This window comes from Nicotiana tabacum, chromosome 7 (assembly GCF_000715075.1).
Source record: "Nicotiana tabacum cultivar K326 chromosome 7, ASM71507v2, whole genome shotgun sequence".
Lineage (NCBI taxonomy): Eukaryota > Viridiplantae > Streptophyta > Magnoliopsida > Solanales > Solanaceae > Nicotiana > Nicotiana tabacum.
This window is the reverse complement of record NC_134086.1, coordinates 53,301,144-53,319,700: the sequence shown is the minus strand read 5'-3', so window position 1 is coordinate 53,319,700 and position 18,557 is coordinate 53,301,144. Positions and strand designations below refer to the sequence as shown.

The 18,557-nt window shown below is 37.4% G+C and overlaps 1 protein-coding gene across 1 annotated transcript; it reads left to right on the top strand.

The window, feature by feature from the left end:
* Positions 1-1,394: 1,394 nt before the first annotated feature.
* On the top strand, positions 1,395-9,284 carry LOC107818041 (hydrolase pyvD-like). The gene is made up of 3 exons (XM_075257231.1): positions 1,395-3,099; positions 8,603-8,703; positions 8,924-9,284. The coding sequence occupies exons 1-3, from the start codon at positions 3,078-3,080 to the stop codon at positions 9,053-9,055; spliced, it is 255 nt and encodes an 84-aa protein (XP_075113332.1). The 5' UTR covers positions 1,395-3,077; the 3' UTR covers positions 9,056-9,284.
* The last annotated feature ends 9,273 nt before the right edge of the window (positions 9,285-18,557 follow it).

Here is an 18,557-nt window from a genome sequence, read left to right as displayed (position 1 = left end):
TGAGGTAGTATGCAACTTTTTACTTTAATGCAAAGTTGGATAATTTATTGTAGAGAGCATAATATAAGCTAGATGCATTGAGAAAGTCTAAAAAGATGTCGCCTGTAGTGACATGGAACAGTAGCCTGTGACTATGTTATCTGCAGTCCAAGTGCATGAAGCTCATCTAGATTCTGATGTTGGCGTGATGAGATCTATCGACTTCCTAGAATCCAAGCTATTGATGTATTTGAATATATTTTATTCTACACTTAATCAAAAAATCTGAAAGTATGCAATAATTTTAGATGCCAACTAAGTTTCCTTCTAAAGGATCATTCTGGCATGTCTTCTTCATTATCTCATCAGTAATACAATATATGTTGTCTCTCATTTCCGTCAAAAATTGTCGCCCAAGGACCAAAAATTCTTGAATTTTTACTCATGTCTTTTTGTAGTGATAAACCTCAATACATAGGACAACTTCTGAATAATGCACTGCAATATGTCCATGAGCATTTGCTACAATAATGTTCCATTAGGCACATGCTTCATATCAAGCAAATTATATAGCATCATTATTTTTCGTGGAACATTCATATCAAGCAAATTGTATAGTATCATTATTTTTTATGGAACATTTATTAGGAGATGAAATGAAAGTTTTACCAAAGTCCTAATATGTTTTTAATGTTTGGTTGTAAAGATGGTATTAACACTAACATATTAAATTTTACGATGTACATCGTTCTTTTTAATTATCCGCGCATCGCGCGGGTACTAATACTAGTTATTATTTGTAATCTTAAAGATTCTATATTGTTGTTATAAAGGAATAATTTTATAAAGAGCGTTCTGCTATAAATATGGATGTTATTGTTATAGGTAAAAAGTTGTTATAGAGAGATAAAATATAACTTAAAAAATCAATTTTGGAAAAAACTTATTTTTTTACAGTATATAATTGTTATATAAAAATATTATTATAAAGAGGTCTGACTGTAATTTAAAAGAATATTCTAGTAGAAAGTTTGATATAGTTGTTCAAAGATTTGAATGTGAACTTGGATAACGTTTGCAACTGCATTTGAAGAAAAGAAGAGAAAATTAGACTGTATGAATTTTATTGGTGCAATCAAAGTAAAACTTCTAATACGTACAAATTATGGACCATTAGCTATCATTAACGTAAGTGGTGACGTAGTTCTCGACAGGAACCATGCCTTTAGAAGTTGGATGATTAATATATGTTAGGCGTCTCGATATATATTTGATTAAAATTTGAAAAAAGAAGTTTTGAAGTTGCATTAAAATATATTTTTTGAAAGTCAAAATTGTGTTTGGACATGTATTTTATTTGGAAAAAAAAAAAGTTGAAGTTTTTGAGAGTGAAAGAAAAATTTTCTCCCAAAAACTGGAATGTAAAAATTTTTGAATTTTTTTTCCTCGTTATGTTTTATAGACAAACAATGTTTTTCATTTTTTTTTTTTGAAAAACTAAAGCCAAAATTTATGTCCAAACCGAAGCATATGTGTCACTCCCATTTGCAATTAATATTTCCTCCAATCTTGCAAGAAAAGAAGTATAGTTGGTTTTTTTTATTCATCTCAAAAATCAGCAAGAAAATGTCATGATCACAATGTGTCAAGAATCCACCAACTCTAAACTCCGCTTCTGGAGCTGGGGATTTACAAGATATTGGAGGGCTTAACAGCTATGTTACTGGACCTCTTGACTCCAAGCTTGCCATTCTTCTCATTTCTGATGTTATTATCAACTTTTTCTAATTGATACAGTGCTAGTGTTTGCTGTTTCTTTTCCCCAGTTAGATAATATATTGAATCCCCTCCGCCATCAGGAAATATTGGAGCCTTTCCTACTAAAGGGGAGTACTACATATATATTAAAGAATCATTCCAAGCAAGCTTTTCTGTCTTTTCGGATTTTAATCTTTTTTAAGTTATTGGTTTCTAAATTAATAATTTTTACGTATTCAAGGAATATCTTAAGACAAATACAAAATCTAAACTAAAGCTGCTGCATTTGACCTAACCGTAGTCAACACTCTAGCTCCGAATTTGTATTAAAGAAGCATTCTAAGCAGTTTTTTTTGTCTTCTTAAAAATAAAGATGTAACTTGTTGGTTTATCAGCTATTAATTCATACCTGTATACAATAGCGTTTGCAGGATATGAAGCTCCACTTTTGAGGTAAGTAGAGTTCCCTTGTTGAGATTTGATGCCTATTCTGTATCAATACTTTTCTTTTATAAGATTTTCATGTGAAAGATATGAGTATCCAATCAAGTGGCATAGCCGCACTATGCCTAGGATGGTCAAGCGAATACCCTTCGTTGAAAAATATATTACGTGTATAAGTCAAATACAATATGTTATATTTTGAACACACTTAATATAGTTGAGTCAGGCAGTGCAGCGGTCCAAGGTGTTCAAAGTAATGTGTTGTTCGCAGGATCAAAGTAATTTTCCCATTTTGTTTGCCAAAACTAAATGGAAATCACCGTGGTCTATTTGGCTCTTTTTCAATTAGTTTATACTATTCATTGACCAAAAAATTATTGACTTGCTTTGAGTTTGAACACCTTGTCGGGATTCCTGGCTACGCCATTGGTCCAATCCAAAACCTTTAAGCTAAACCTTGAGGCAACGGGTGGAGTAATTCGGGATAATTTGCACCCTTTTGGAATGTAATAAATCTTATAAATTATTAGCGTAATTAACTTGTATAACAGGTTACTTACCTTTTATCTTGGTTACTAATTAATATTATTAAATAAATTTATTTTATTTATAGATAATTGTCTTTTAAGTAACTTGATCGTATAATTTATATTTATAATGTCAATGCGTAGAAGTTAAAACTCTTTTGGAAATGTTTGCACAATCGATCAGGGACAAGTGTAGTATTCTTTAACACTTTATTCTCTATCAAAGTAGTAGTAATCCTAATGATAATACCTCAATATTCTGCTGCTTGTTGGATAATTTAGGAAGCTAGCAGATAAAGTTGCAGCTGCAGGGTACTTGGTGGTTGTTCCTGATTTCTTCTATGGTGAACCTCAACATAACGTACAGACATGGTTAAAAGATCATGGCGCGGTTAGTCTCATTCTATGTGAACTTAATTTCAAAGAACATGAGGGAATTCCCGAATAAATATGCCAATTGCTGCAACACTTGAAACTATTTACTTAACTTGGCAGAAATGCTGATATTGATGAATCTGTAATAGTAATGTGTCTTGGAGATAAATAGCTTTTGTGTAACTCGTTTTAAGAGTATTAGATATTGAATTTGTTTCTGACATCATTTAGGACAAATTAAAGGATGTGAAGATGCTAAAGCAGTGGTTGAATCTTTGAAAAGTAAAGGTGTTTCTGCCGTAGGTGCAGCAGACAAATATGTCTTTCTATTCCGAACTATAGTACATTTCCTGTTTTTACTGTTGCAGAAGTCAAATGTATATAGTGTGAATAAGTCACAACTACTATACCAAAAATTATGACAGCCACCAAATAATAAATAAGACAATAAAGCAACAATAAAGGGAACACCAGAATTTACGAGGTTCGGCTAATTTTGCCTACTCCTCGGACACAACCAATATTTTATTTCACTCCAAAAATACAAGTGAAATAATACTAAAGAGAGAAGATACAAATGCCTTAAACAGATGAGAAGGCAAATGAGAGGTGTGTTTCAATCCTAAACATTAGGCCTTCTTTTATAGGGGAAAAATCTCCCCCAAACTTAACTCCCAACCAATGTGGGACTTTGGCATTTTGCCAAACTTCAACAAATCTCCACCTTGGCAAAATTTCACATTTTCAATTCTCTCTCAATAACAAATTTTGGTTGTGTCTTCATCTTCAATCTTCAGTGTTCAACAATGTTGATCAAATCCAAACAATGTTGAAACTTGATCGCAGTCACCACCTTAGTTAGCATATCAGCAGGATTCTCCGTAGTATGAATTTTCTTCACTGTGACTCCTCCTTCTTCTATGATTTCTCGTACGAAATGATACCGAACATCAATATGCTTCGTCCTTGCATGATAAACTTGGTTCTTCGCTAATTGAATAGCACTTTGACTATCACAAAAAATTGTGATACCTTTTTGTTCAACACCAAGCTCCTTTAGCAATCCTTGAAGCCAAATTGCCTCCTTCACAACCTCTGTAATAGCCATGTACTCTGCCTCTGTTGTAGACAAAGCAACTGTTGACTGCAAAGTAGACTTCCAACTAACTGGTGCTTTTGCAAAAGTAAACACATAACCAGTAGTTGATCTTCGTTTGTCCAGATCACCCGCAAAATCTGAGTCACAATATCCAACTACAGACTGATTGTATTCCTGCTCAAAAACTAACCCGACATCTACAGTATTATGAATATACCGTAGAATCCACTTCACAGCTTGTCAATGCTCCTTCCCTGGATTGTGCATATATCTGCTAATAACTCCAACAGCTTGTGAAATGTCAGGCCTTGTGCAAACCATTGCATACATCAAGCTACCAACAACATTTGCGTATGGTACCTTTGACATATACTTTCGTTCAGCTTCATCCATTGGAGACATAGTAGTACTTAGCTTAAAATGGGAAGCAAGTGGAGTACTAACTGGCTTAGTCTTGTCATCTATGCCAAAACGTTGAAGTACTCTCTTCAAATATTCCTTTTGAGATAAACAAAGTTTCTTTGAACGTCTATCTCTAATTATCTCCATGCCAAGAATTTTCTTTGCCTCACCCAAATCCTTCATCTCGAACTCCTTCTTCAGTTGAATCTTCAACTTATCAATTTCTTCCAAATTCTTGGAAGCTATCAACATATCATCAACATATAGGAGAAGATATACAAAAGAACCATCTTTAAGCTTGTGCAAATACACACAATGATCGTATTTGCTTCTCTTGTACCCTTGCCGTAACATAAACTCGTCAAAACGCTTGTACCATTGTCTAGAAGATTGTTTCAATCCGTACAACGATTTTTCAAGTTTGCACACCATATTTTCTTTTCCAGCAACTTTGAATCCTTCTGGCTGAGTCATGTAGATTTCCTCCTCCAAGTTTCCATGTAAAAACGTCTGAACTAGTTCCAAATCCAATTATGCTACCAAAGCCAACATAATTCTAATGGAGGAATGTTTTACAACTGGAGAAAATACTTCATTGTAATCAATTCCCTCCTTTTGAGCATATCCTTTGGCCACCAATCTTGCTTTGTAGCGAACATCTACTTGGTTAGGAAATCCTTCCTTCTTTGCAAATACCCATTTGCACCCAATTGCTTTCTTTCCCTTCGGGAGATTGGCCAATCTCCATGTATGATTCTGATGAAGGGACTGTATTTCATCATTCATGGCAATCCTCCACTTATCTTCTTCTGAACTTTGGACTGCGTCTTTATAAGTGGTAGGAACATCATCAGCTACAATTGAGGTTGCACAAACAACCGTTTCTATGAGACGAACAGGTTTCGTTATTGTTCTTTTTGGCCTGCTGGTTGCTATTGATTCAAGTTGTTGTTGAGGTTCCTGAGTTGGAATCTCCTCTACTGGCTCTCCTTCCAGAGGGTAATCTTCATTTGTTTCCTCCTCTGCTTCTTGTGTAGGAAAAATAAATTTTCCCTCAAACTCCACCTACTTAGAAGCACCTTTATTTTGTTTGGTATCTTCTGTTATCTTATTTACCATAGATTCATCAAAGGTAACATCCCTGCTGAATATTACTTTCTTTGTCATAGGACACCATAAGCGATATCCTTTGACTCCAGAAGTAATTCCCATAAAAATAGCCTTCTTTGCCCTTGGATCCAATTTTGACTCCGTCACATGATAATATGCAGTTGAGCCAAACACGTGCAAAGAGTTATAATCTACAGCAGGTTTTCCATACCATTTTTCAAATGGTGTCTTGCCATCAATAGCAGCAGATGGTAGACGATTAATGAGGTGGCATGCATATGTAATTGCCTCAGCCCAAAATTCTTTGCCCAAGCCAGCATTGGACAACATACACCGTACCTTCTCCAGCAAGGTCCGGTTCATACGTTCTGCCACTCCATTCTGTTGTGGTTTATGTCTAACAGTGAAGTGTCGGACGATGCCATCATTTTCACAGACCTTATTGAAATGATCATTTTTGTATTCACCTCAATTGTCTGTGCGAATACACTTGATCCTCCTGCCTATTTGATTCTCCACCATCGTCTTCCATTTGAGAAAAATTCCCAGCACTTCATCTTTGTTTTTCATTGTATACACCCACACTCTTCGAGAAAAATCATCAACAAAGGTTACAAAGTAGTGCTTCCCACCCAATGAAGGTGTTTTGGAAGGACCCCAAACATCAGAGTGTACATAATCCAAAATGCCTTTAGTATTATGGATCGCTGTACCAAATTTAACCCTTGTCTGTTTTCCTTTGACACAATGCTCACAAAACTCCAAGTTGCAAGCCTTTACTCCTTTTAACAATCCTTGATCTGATAGAGTTTTCAAGGATTTTCCTCCAGCATGTCCCAAGCGCATGTGCCATAGCTTGGTTGCTTCTGCCTCTTTGTCGTCACTGGATGTCACTGTCACTGTCCCAATAACTGTACTGCCACGATAGCGGTACATATTATTATTCTTCCGATTAGCCTTCATTACCACTAGTGCACCGGAGCATACTCTCATCACTCCATTTTCTGCAATGATTTTAAACCCTTTTGATTCCAGGGCTCCCACAGAGATGAGATTCTTCTTCAAATCCGGTACATATCGAACATCTGTTAATGTTCTGATCATTCCATCATGGTTCCTTAATCGTATTGAACCAATGCCATATGAGGTAAGAGGGTTGTTATCTGCTGTGTGGACAACTCCATATTCTCCTTCTTGAAATTCCACGAACCAGTCCCTGTTGGGACACATATGATAACTACAAGCCGAGTCCATCAACCATATGTCTGATGATGTTGATGACTCTGTTGTAACTAATGAGAAATCTGAATCATCACAATCAGCTACATTTGAATCCATAATGGCCTTTCCATTGTTATGTTTGGCCTTATTCTTCAACTTCGGACAGTCTTTCTTCCAGTGCCCTTTTTCTCGACAAAAGGCACATTCATCTTTGTTGGGTCTAGATCTTGACTTGGATCTTCCCTTCTTTGTCCTCGTTTGATTTTGAGGACGACCTCTCACAAATAGTGCTTCTCCTTCTCCGCCCTTCTGTTTTTCTCGCTTTCTTTGTTCATAGCTGTACAAAGCCGAACAAACTTCTCTGAGAGAAATTTCGTCATTTCCATGGAGTAGAGTAGTTTCAAGGTGCTCGTACTCATCAGGAAGTGACGCCAACAACATTAAGGCCAAGTCACCATCATCATAAGTTGTATCCATATTTTGCAAATCTGTGATCAACTTATTGAAACTGGTGATATGTTCATTCATCGTGGTACCAGGAACATAGGTGAAGTGAAACAGTCTCTTCTTCATGTACAATTTATTTTGACTGTTTTTCTTCAAAAATTTATCCTCTAGTGCTTTCCATAATTTACTTGCAGAAGTTTCCTTTGTGTATGGATATTTCTGCTCTCTAGCAAGGTAGGATCGAATGGTACCGCAAGCAACACGGTTGAGAATCTTCCAATCTTCTTCTCCAATAACATCTGGTTTCTTTTCTTCAATGGCCAGATCTAGCCCTTGTTGAAAAAGGACATCTAAAACCTCGCCTTGCCACATCCCAAAATGTCCGGACCCGTCAAAAATTTCTACCGCAAATTTCGCATTTGACACAATTCTTGTCATAAGCGAAGATGCCAATGATGACGTATTGTTGACACTTGATGTAGATTCTTCTTGTTTATTGTCTCCCATATTTGACACAAATATTATTTAATAGCTGACGACACAAATCAAGATTATTCCTTTCTGATGTAGAAGATCAGACTAAGCTGCAACCACATAGCATACTCAGACAGAACCTTGACTCAGTTACCAAGATAAATCTTTTCTGATGTGGAAGATCAGACTATGCTGCAACCACAGAGCATACTTAGACAGTACCTTGGCTCTGATACCAATTGTTGCGGAAGCCAAATGTATATAGTGTGAATAAGTCACAACTACTATACCAAAAATTATGACAGCCACCAAATAATAAATAAGACAATAAAGCAACAATAAAGGGAACACCAGAAGTTACGAGGTTCGGCTAATTTTGCCTACTCCTCGGACACAACCAATATTTTATTTCACTCCAAAAATACAAGTGAAATAATACTAAAGAGAGAAGATACAAATGCCTTAAACAGATGAGAAGGCAAATGAGAGGTGTGTTTCAATCCTAAACATTAGGCCTTCTTTTATAGGGGAAAAATCCCCCCCAAACTTAACTCCCAACCAATGTGGGACTTTGGCATTTTGCCAAACTTCAACAATACTGTCTTCTCATATTAATTTTAATAGATTAGTGGCTACTTTTTCTCAACATTAAAAACGCTAGATAAAAAGTAAATACCACTTTGTCCTATTACAGTTGATGAGATAAATGGTAAATTACTCATCTTCCATGACTTTTAGAGCTGATAAATAATGTTGTATTTTCCAGAGGCAAAAGTTCCAACTGCAATATTAGCAGCTGAGCATGACCATATATTTCCGCCTGACCAAGCGAAGCAGCTAGGCGATGCTTTATCTGCAAAATCCGAGGTAATGTGGTATCTCTTAAAGCATTTAGGTTTGTTAAATGGCAATAAATTAACTACATTACAATAAAGAATGGTAGAATTGGATAATTTGTCATTAGCATTGTCCCATTGATATAGTTTAATATCAAAAAAGGATGAAGTATATATATATTGAAATCATCTGTATTTTCTAAAGGGAAACTAACTTTTCTTTTTTATGTAAAACTGTTACCCCTGTGCAGATTGAGAGCTTTGTGAAGATATTTCCTGGAGTTCAACATGGATGGACAGTTCGATACAATGTTGAGGATGAATTGGCTGTCAAAGCTGCAGAAGAGTCTCACTCAGATATGTTAAACTGGTTTATCAAGTGAACAAGAAAGAACTAGAATTGAAACATCATTTTCAGGAAAGGAGATTGCAATAGTTCCTCAAGTAAATTGAGAATATGTAAAGTACACTGCATTTGCTGATATGCAATGCAATGAAATAAGGATCATGTTTTTTAGGTTTTAACTTATGATGCATGTTTCTCTCAAACCCGCTTTTATGTGATCTAACATTATGCGCTTGTCCCACAACATCCCTTAGAGAAAGAGTCAAACGGCGGACATTAAATATATAGGAGAAATGAAGATTTATTAATGCAGAATAAATAGACTCGCTTTTCCTGTTAAGAATAGGTACCCGTTTTCTTGTTTCTGTTTCAATTGTATTCTATCTCATCATATTATATTTTGTTTTGCAAGATTAGAAAATCAAAATTCACATAATCGATATCTTTTAAAAGCTTTTGAAAAAAGCATGCCTCTTTAAATTAGTTGAAAAGTGCTTTTACTAATTGGAATGCAACATTGAAAATTTAAGCCTGAGGAATCTTTATTCAGGACATCTACATGGACACTGACAACTTGAAGAAATGAGCATATCAAAATGACTTAAGCAGAAGATCTTCTGTTATGCAACTTTACACAGTTTTACTTATTGGAGTTATCTAATGATATCTTTTAAACTTGTACTAGTCAACCTAAACTTTGATTTCGTTCACCTTTGATATGACTCATTGATTTCAAGGCATTTATTAGACAAACCAGCAATTTACATGTTAAGTCTCCTTTATTCAACCAATCTCATTAATTAAGTGAGACTACAGTCAAAACACTGATCATCATTACTCAAAATTGAAATTCTTTGAAACTATCCTTCTTGAGTTTAGGGGACCTTCTGGCAAGGTAAAGTTGTTTCTATAGATTACATGAGGTTCCAGCCGTAGAATTACCCGCTGATGTTTATGTTATTGTAGGTTGCCTTACATTATACTCCGTTGGAGTGTGACCCTTCGCAGATCCTGCATGAACATGAAATATTTCGTACATTATACTCTAGCTAGAAAAATAAAAGAAACGAGCAAAGATGAAAAAGTTGAAAAAAAAATAAAATTCTTTCTTTTTCTATTGTGCAAAATAGAAAATCACAGAAAAACAGCAAAACTGTATAGGGTAAATTTGGTTCACATTAAATACTCGAATGATAGAGTGACACGTGAAACCGGAGGCAGACGGAAGACGAAGCGAGTGGACACCAAAGACTGAGGACAACAACTTTGGTTGGCATCAGGTAGACTCTGAAGGGAACATTATCAACAAGAGCAAGCAAATATTTGTCACCAGATGATATTCAATGAAGAACATTCCTCAGTATTAAATACACATCCATTACAGTAAATTTTGGCATTCATGAACTGCCATTACATATTCATCAATGCCCCCCATTATTATCATTTAAGAGGGGCTTGATCCTAGGATCTTGTTCCCTAGGTATAGCTATAATTAGTGACTTCAACATCCATTGTAAGACACGAAAATTCTGACAAACTTATGCTACATACTACTCCAAGCTGAATAATACTTTATTTTCTATCTAACATTATTCTTATTGCTGCCTTTCGGAAGTTTTGCTTCCGGAACCAAGTTGCCTGCTATTTTATCTTGATTTCAACGCTACATCTTGTATTTTATTTAATTTGTTTATCATTTTGGGATCAAATCGATTCGTTTGTCTATAAATCACGCTATAAATTCAACTGTACCGTTTTAGGAGTAAACAGTTTGGCGCCCACCGTGGGGCTTAGACAACTGCATAATTGAGTTGATCCTTGCATCTATTACTAACATGTTTGATTCTTTGTTTCTTAGCAAAAAAAATTGTAAAAGATGGCAGCTAACGATGTCAACATCGCACACAATGTTGAGGCACAAAAAACCTGCCTCAACACGAGTATTCGATCAGTGACACCCGCAATGAGGAGGACGTAGCAATGTCGGCTCATGGCGGGCGATATCCCCGACACGTATGGGAGCCGACTCCTAATTATGATGAGGACGAGCACGTTGCAGAAACGGTGAGGATCCTGAGAGAACATCAAAGTGCCATAATGGGCCATCTCTCATGGCAAGACCATGCCATGACAGAACCAAGTCAGGCATTGTCGGGTGCTTCCAACAACACGAATGGAAGAGGCCAGTTTCTCCCGGTGCTCCCATAAATCAAACAGCGCAAAGGGTTGATAACAACACCCCAAGGGGTGAGGTCGGCTTCAGCAGGGCAGGGGATTAGCAGTGGATCTGGTAACAACAACATCAATGATCTCTTAAAAACCAAGCTCATGCGGTTTATAAGGGAAATAACGCTCAAGTATACCAAATTCCGGGTACACCACCAGTGTCGAAGGGCCCAAACTCAAAGAAATACACTCAGTTACCATTTAAACCAAGTGCATCACCAGAGTTGATTCCGATGCAGTTCAAAACGTCAGATATACCAAAATATGATGGGACTTCGGACCCTCAGGAGCACATTATAACCTATACAACGACGTTGAAAGGAAACGACTTGGCTCAACATGAGATCGAGTCGGTCCTATTGAAGAAGTTTGGAGAAGCCCTCACAAAGGAGGCCCTAACATGGTACTCACTCTTACCCGAATACTCAATAGATTCCTTTGAGATGCTCGCAAACTCTTTCATCAAGGCCTATGCCAGGAAGGTCCATGCCCGGAAGGCGGACATATTTAGAATTTTTGCCTCTGGTTTCAAAAAGAAAAGATGTTGTTACTGTTCGTGCCACATAGACAGCTGAGGCATTTACTAAAGGTTTGAACCCGAGGAGCTCTGATGCCTCCCAAAAACTAAAAGAAAGCCTCAAGTTCAAGGCAACAACATGGGCAGATGTCCATAACCGTTATGAATCAAATATAATAATAGAAGATGATCAGCTCGGGTTCCCAGCATCAACTATGGGTCGGGATTGAGAAAAGTACAGGGATAAATCGAAGGATGATTTTGATGCAGATCGGAGATCTTTTAAGGTAGGTTTTTGACCTAGGAAAGGGCCGAAGGACGCGATAGCAGAGGTTTCCGGTCAGCGGATAGGTTCCCTCTTGGTAGAAGAACTGACTGCGGCCGAAATAACAGGGTACTGCAAGACAAATAGGTATCAGTTTCTCGGGATTCCACTTATCCCAGATTATTGAGGTATAATTTCAATGTCAGTATAGTGAAGCTGGTCTCGACAATGAGAAATATCAAGGAAGCACGATTCTCGATGCCAATGAGGTCCGATTCCAGCCAAAGGGATCCTAATTTATGGTGCGAATATCATGAGACTCATGGCCACCGGACTAGGGACTGCCAACATCTGCGTGAGGAGGTAGCAATGTTGTTAAAAAAACTGCCATCTAAGAGAATTATTAAGTAACCGGGCTAAGAACAATTACAGCCGTAACCGAAATAATGGAGAGCCCTCAAAGGCAGGGGAAGACCCTCCCCGACTAACCATCAACATAATTTTTGGGGGAAACGAGATCAACGATGTAACCTTTTTGGCAGCAAAAAAGACAAAGGTATCGGTGACTCATAGCAAGAGACTCCGGGAAGTCTCCAAGGAAGACATCACCTTCACAAAAGAAGATGCCAATGGACTTTTGTTGCCTCAAAACGATGCCCTGATAATTTATCTTAACGTTCTAGATTTTAAAATTAAACGTGTTTTGGTGGACCTAAGATGTTCAGCCAACATCATTCAATATAAAGTGCTGGAACAAGCAAAACTTACTAGAAGCATCATTCCGACAGCAAAACTCCTCGTCGGTTTCAACTTAGTAAGTGTAACGACCCGGGGAGAGATCCTGCTTCCCACTAACACCGAAGGGGTCATGGAGACTACCTTGTTTGAAGTAGTACACGGTGATATGGGCAACAACATAACTCTTGGCAGACCTTGTCTACACGAGATGAACATCGTACCATCAACATATCACCAACGTCTAAAATTCCCAACTCTAGAGGGAATCAAACAAATAAGAGGAGATCAACCGACAGTAAGGGAGATGAACGCGGTCTCGGTTTCTAGCAGTAGAGGGAAGGAACATGTGGCATAGAAATTATAGGAACTGATGGCTTCTCCTAAACCCAATGAAGATGCCAAAGGGGAGGAGCCATCGAAATCCCATCAGGTACCAAGATATTTCCAGGTACCAGAAGAAACGGACACGACCAAGTCCAAGACGAAAGAGCTCAAACAAGTGGCATTGTTCGAGAAGTTTCTAGAGAGGAAGTTTTACTTGGGGACATGACTAAACCCCAAGGTCAGGTCAAGATTTATTGAATTCCTTAAAAAAAACTAACATTGATTGTTTTGCATGGTCATACGCAGATATATAGGTATCCCAATATAGGTGACCATGCACAAGCTAAGTCTGGTCCCAAGCATCTCGTCGGTAAGGCAAATGAAGTCCCCAAGAGGTCCAAAACAGGTTTGTTAAAAAAGAGGTAACTCGATTGCTCGACATCGGTTCAATCCGGGAGGTAAAGTATCCCGACTGGCTAGCTAACATAGTAGTAGTTTCGAAAAAGAAAAATAAATTCCGTATGTGCGTAAATTATAATAATTTGAATAAGGCGTGCCCAAAAGACTTGTTCCCCCTATCAAACATTAATCAAATGATTGATCTGACGGCCGTACACGAGTTAATGAGTTTCCTCGATGCCGATTCCGGGTACAACCAAATAAAGATGAACCCGAAGGATCAGGAAAAAACTACGTTCATAACAAACTTTGGCACATATGCTATAATGTGATGCCCTTAGAGCTTAAAAATGTCGGAGCCACTTATTACCTCTACCCCGAAAGGTAGAGAGGTTGTTTCCAGGAGACCCTCAGCTCAAAAAAGCAATAGGAGATGATATATTAGTACCATAAAAATGCATAATAAAAATAACAACAATATATAAGAGATATGAAATATGAAATACAGAATATGAAATACGAAATACGAAATATATGGCTGGTATAGTACAACTAGACCTCTGTTAATATCAAAATTGGAGGAGGCGAACAATTGATAATATCTTAATGGTCTCGGAGGTATTAGTAAGTGTCGTTCTAGTCCGGGAGGATGAAGGACGTAATCTCCTATCTATTATGTTAGCAAAATTTTATCGAGAGAGGAAACTCGTTATCCGAAGCTCGAAAAACTGGCCTTACTCTCGTAGTCTCCACTCGAAAGCTTAGGCCTTATTTTCAGTGCCACCCGATAGACGTGGTCTAGCCGCTCTAAGTAGGTTATTTTCAGTGTCCTTTACAAACTTGAGCTGTCAGGTCACTGGCCAAATGGGCAGTTGAAATTAGTGAATTTGATATTTAATATGAGCCCAATACTGCGATCAAATCACAAGTTTTGGCCAACTTCGTGGCCGATTTTAGTCCCAGGCTACTACCTTTGGTCACAAAAGAAATGGTGATTCGTAAACGACGTCAGGAGTTTGTACCTTGTTCACGGATGGGGCTTCCAATGTGAAAAGGTCCAAGCTCGGGGTGGTCTTAATCACTCCCTCGGGAGAAGTCCTGAGGCAGACCATGAGAACCGTTCCCTTGACTAACAATGAAGCTGAGTATGTGGCTTTGAATGAAGGACTTGAACTGGCTTGGGGGATAGATTCCGTGGTCATTGAAATCAAGTGAGATTCCCAGCTGGTGGTAAATTAGGTGTATGGAATCTTCGACACCAAAGAGGAGCGCATGCAGCAATATGTGGTTAAGGTTTAATCTTTGCTCGCGCGGTTCAGGTAATGGTCAATCACCCATATCCCAAGAAAAGAAAATGCAAAAGCGGATGCATTGGCCAATTTGGGATAGTTTACAAAAATGAAGGGTTCAGATCCGGTACCGTCGTTCAACTCATGCATTCGATACTAGATATGGACGGTTATTATGAAGTAAATACAACCAACTTGGTCTGGGACTGGAGGAATGAGATCAACGACTACCTTTAGCACGACAAGCTGCTTGAAGATCCGAAGGCATCCCAAGTACTCCGCACCAAAGCAGCTCGTTACAGCTTCTGGGAGGATAGTTATACAGAAGGTAATTCTAAGGCCCGTTGGCCCGATGCGTAGGAGCTTCTAAGACTAATTACGTCACAAGAGGGGTTTACGAAGGAATTTGCGGGAATCATTCAGGTGCATATTTGTTGGTGCTAAAATTAGTTAGCGCAGGATACTACTAGCCCCGAATGGAACAAGGCGCTAAGGCATTCATTCGGAAATGTTACAAGTGCCAATGCCATGCACCATTAGTGCACCAACTGGCAGAACTGCTGCATTCGATACTACCCATAGGGCCATTCATTAAATGGGAGATGGATATTGTCGGGCAACTGCCATCAGCTCTCGGGAAGGTAAGATTTCTTTTAATTTTAACTGATTACTTCTAAGTGCGTTGAAGCAGGTCCTTACCAAAAAATCGGTGAGTGCGAAGTGATCGTATTCCTATGGGAAAACATTGTCACACCTCCTTTTTCCATACCCGAGCGGGTACAAGGGAGTTTTTTCCAATTAAAGGACAATCGAAACGGGATTTGTTTATTTATTTCAGAGTCGCCACTTGGGAGATTTAGGGTGTCCCAAGTCACCAATTTTAATCCCGAATCGAGGAAAAGAATGACTCCATATTACAGTCTGCGTACCAGAAATCTGGATAAGGAATTCTGTTAACCCGGGAGAAGGTGTTAGGCATTCCCGAGTTCCGTGGTTCTAGCACGGTCGCTCAACTGTTATATTCGGCTTGATTATCTGATTTTATACAAATATGAACTTATGTGCAAATTTTAACTTTTTACCGCTTTCATCATTTACTGTTATTTTTATCAAGAATTGCAACATCGTGGAAACACATTTCGAACCACGTCACATCAATGCACCCGTGGTTGTTGGCGTATTTCAACTCTGTTGAGATTTGGATTTGGGTCACATAAATGTGCACCCGAGTTTAAGGAAATTAAATTATTAAAGGCGCGCCTAAAGCGACTAGCGTATCATTTACTTTGGGTAGGGCCGTGGAATTTTGCTAAACGGTCCATCCCGAAGTCTAAGCAATTTTAAAGCAAATATTTACTGAGGGCCCCGCAATTTGTATCTTTATTCGGCGAGGCTCATCTCATTCTTATTTTTTTTTAAAGGAATTTGCAACGTCGTGGACATGCATCTCGAACCACGTCACAATCAATGTACCCGTGATTAGAGACACATTTCAACTCCGCTGAGATTTGGATTTGGGTCACATAAATGTGCACCCGAGTTTAAGAAAGTAATTTAATTAAATCGCATCTAAAGAGGCTAACGCGTTATTATCTTTGGGGAAGGCAGTGAAATTCACTAAACGGTCCATCCCAAATTCTAAGTATTTATAATGACTAATTATTGAGGGCCCCGCGGTTTGCATTTTTATTTGGCGAGGCTCGTCTTATTTTTATTTTAAGGATAAACCTACAGTGACTACATTTCTCTATTAAGTTCGTCTCTAAAATAAAAGAAAATTTCTTAATTATTTACATGCTGAAAAACGTAACTTATTTATTAGTTCACGGCTAATGCGAATGGAAAATTGCGATCGAGTTTGTACAAAGAAAAATCGCTTTCATTCTATATTCTATTATTCAATAATACTAGAACACGAGATTGACACACCATAATATCAAAACAGATTAACTATTCTTCGATTAATTTAAACTAACATTTATTATATGAAGAAATTATACATATGCAACCTCATTACTCATTAATCAATCAACTACATTTTTATACAACGACAGGAAAATTATATTCAAACACAAATCCAAACAGGAGTAATTCAACAGGAACAAAGCCAGATTAATATTTCATTTTGCTTCAAGCCGAGAGTGTACAAATGTGTACCTGGAAATGACAGTACAAGAAGAAACGAAGCAGGAGTCAGCAGCAATAATACCATAGCAACAGCAGATTCAGCAACACCGCAAACCAGTAACAACCAGTAGAATAACCCAGTAACAGATTGAAAACTCAACAAGACCACAGTGCAATCGCAGTCAAAGCAAAAGAGAGACGGAGACAAGATGCAGTGGTTTAATGATTTTTTGAATAACACTCGAGAAAAGCAACCGGAAATTATTCAAGTAGAAGTTCAAGTTGTCTTTCTCTTTTACTCTCTGACACTCTTGAAATTTTCCAGAATGTATTACTCTCCAAAATATTCTCCCAATAATAATCTCTCAATAATGTTCAACCTTTTTTTCCTCAATGTTCAAGTCCTAATTCCCGTCCCCCCTTTTCTCTCAAATCTTCTCCTAAAACTTGGTCAAATGACCCTATATATATAGCAAGACAAGTCTTCAATTCCCAACCCCAAATTATTCCCCCAATGGCATGCTTTGACCCCACTATTAAATGTCTTCTTTATTTTAAACATTGTCCCCCATGCCTACATTAAATAAATACCACATTCCCAACCCATTATAATTTGTCCCCCATGCTTACATTAAATAAGTACAATATTCTCTCCCATTATATTTTGTCTTGTCCCCCATTACATTAAACAAGTACATCAAAACTCCACCCCATTATATTTTGTCCCCCATGCTTAACATAAAGAATCAAGATAATGTTCAATTACCAAACTAACCCTCCGACCTTATTGCAATTACAAATCTACCCCCAAATGCAATGCAATTTACCAAACTACCCCATCAGCTCTAAACACTCAATTAATCATAACTTAACCAAAATATAGCCAAGATGACCAATTTCTCAACAATCTTCAACAACAAATTATATGAACACGATGAACACCACAACTCAAAATTAATGGAATGAATTAACCATATCGGGAACCAATCCTGGTTAATTTAGACCATGAATGTATGAGCAAGGATACAACAATACAAACAACAAAATACACGATTCAAATTAAATCAAAAACCAAAACATGAACTCACATTAAATCACTGGATTTAACATGAACTTCAAACCAAGATGAACATGAACTAAATATATTTTTAAACAACAAACATGACGGATTCAAAGGATTCAAACAACATTAATATTTTCTGGAAAATACATAACACATGAAACAAATTGAAGAAATAATTAATTAAATTTCAATTTGAATCTAACAAACATTAAACTAACAAATATTCACTTAAACAATAATACAAACATGAAATAAATATGAAAACAACTAATTAAACTTCTATTTTGAAATCTGAAAATTAATTCAACAAAACACATGAACATGAACAAAAGCAAAAATCAAATATCCAACCATAGACATGAACAAAACAAACATTTGCCGATTTTAGATTTGAAAAATATCCAAACGAAATACGGACAAAATAAAACTCAAAAACTACTAACCGGAGATGAACAACGACGAATTCGATTGTATGGACTGTTTCGACAAACCTCGAATGGGAATAAATCTGTCCGGACTCAACGACGAACACAACGACGAACTCACCTTCCTTGTAAACTTGACGAACTCAAAACTACGCTCGACGACCTC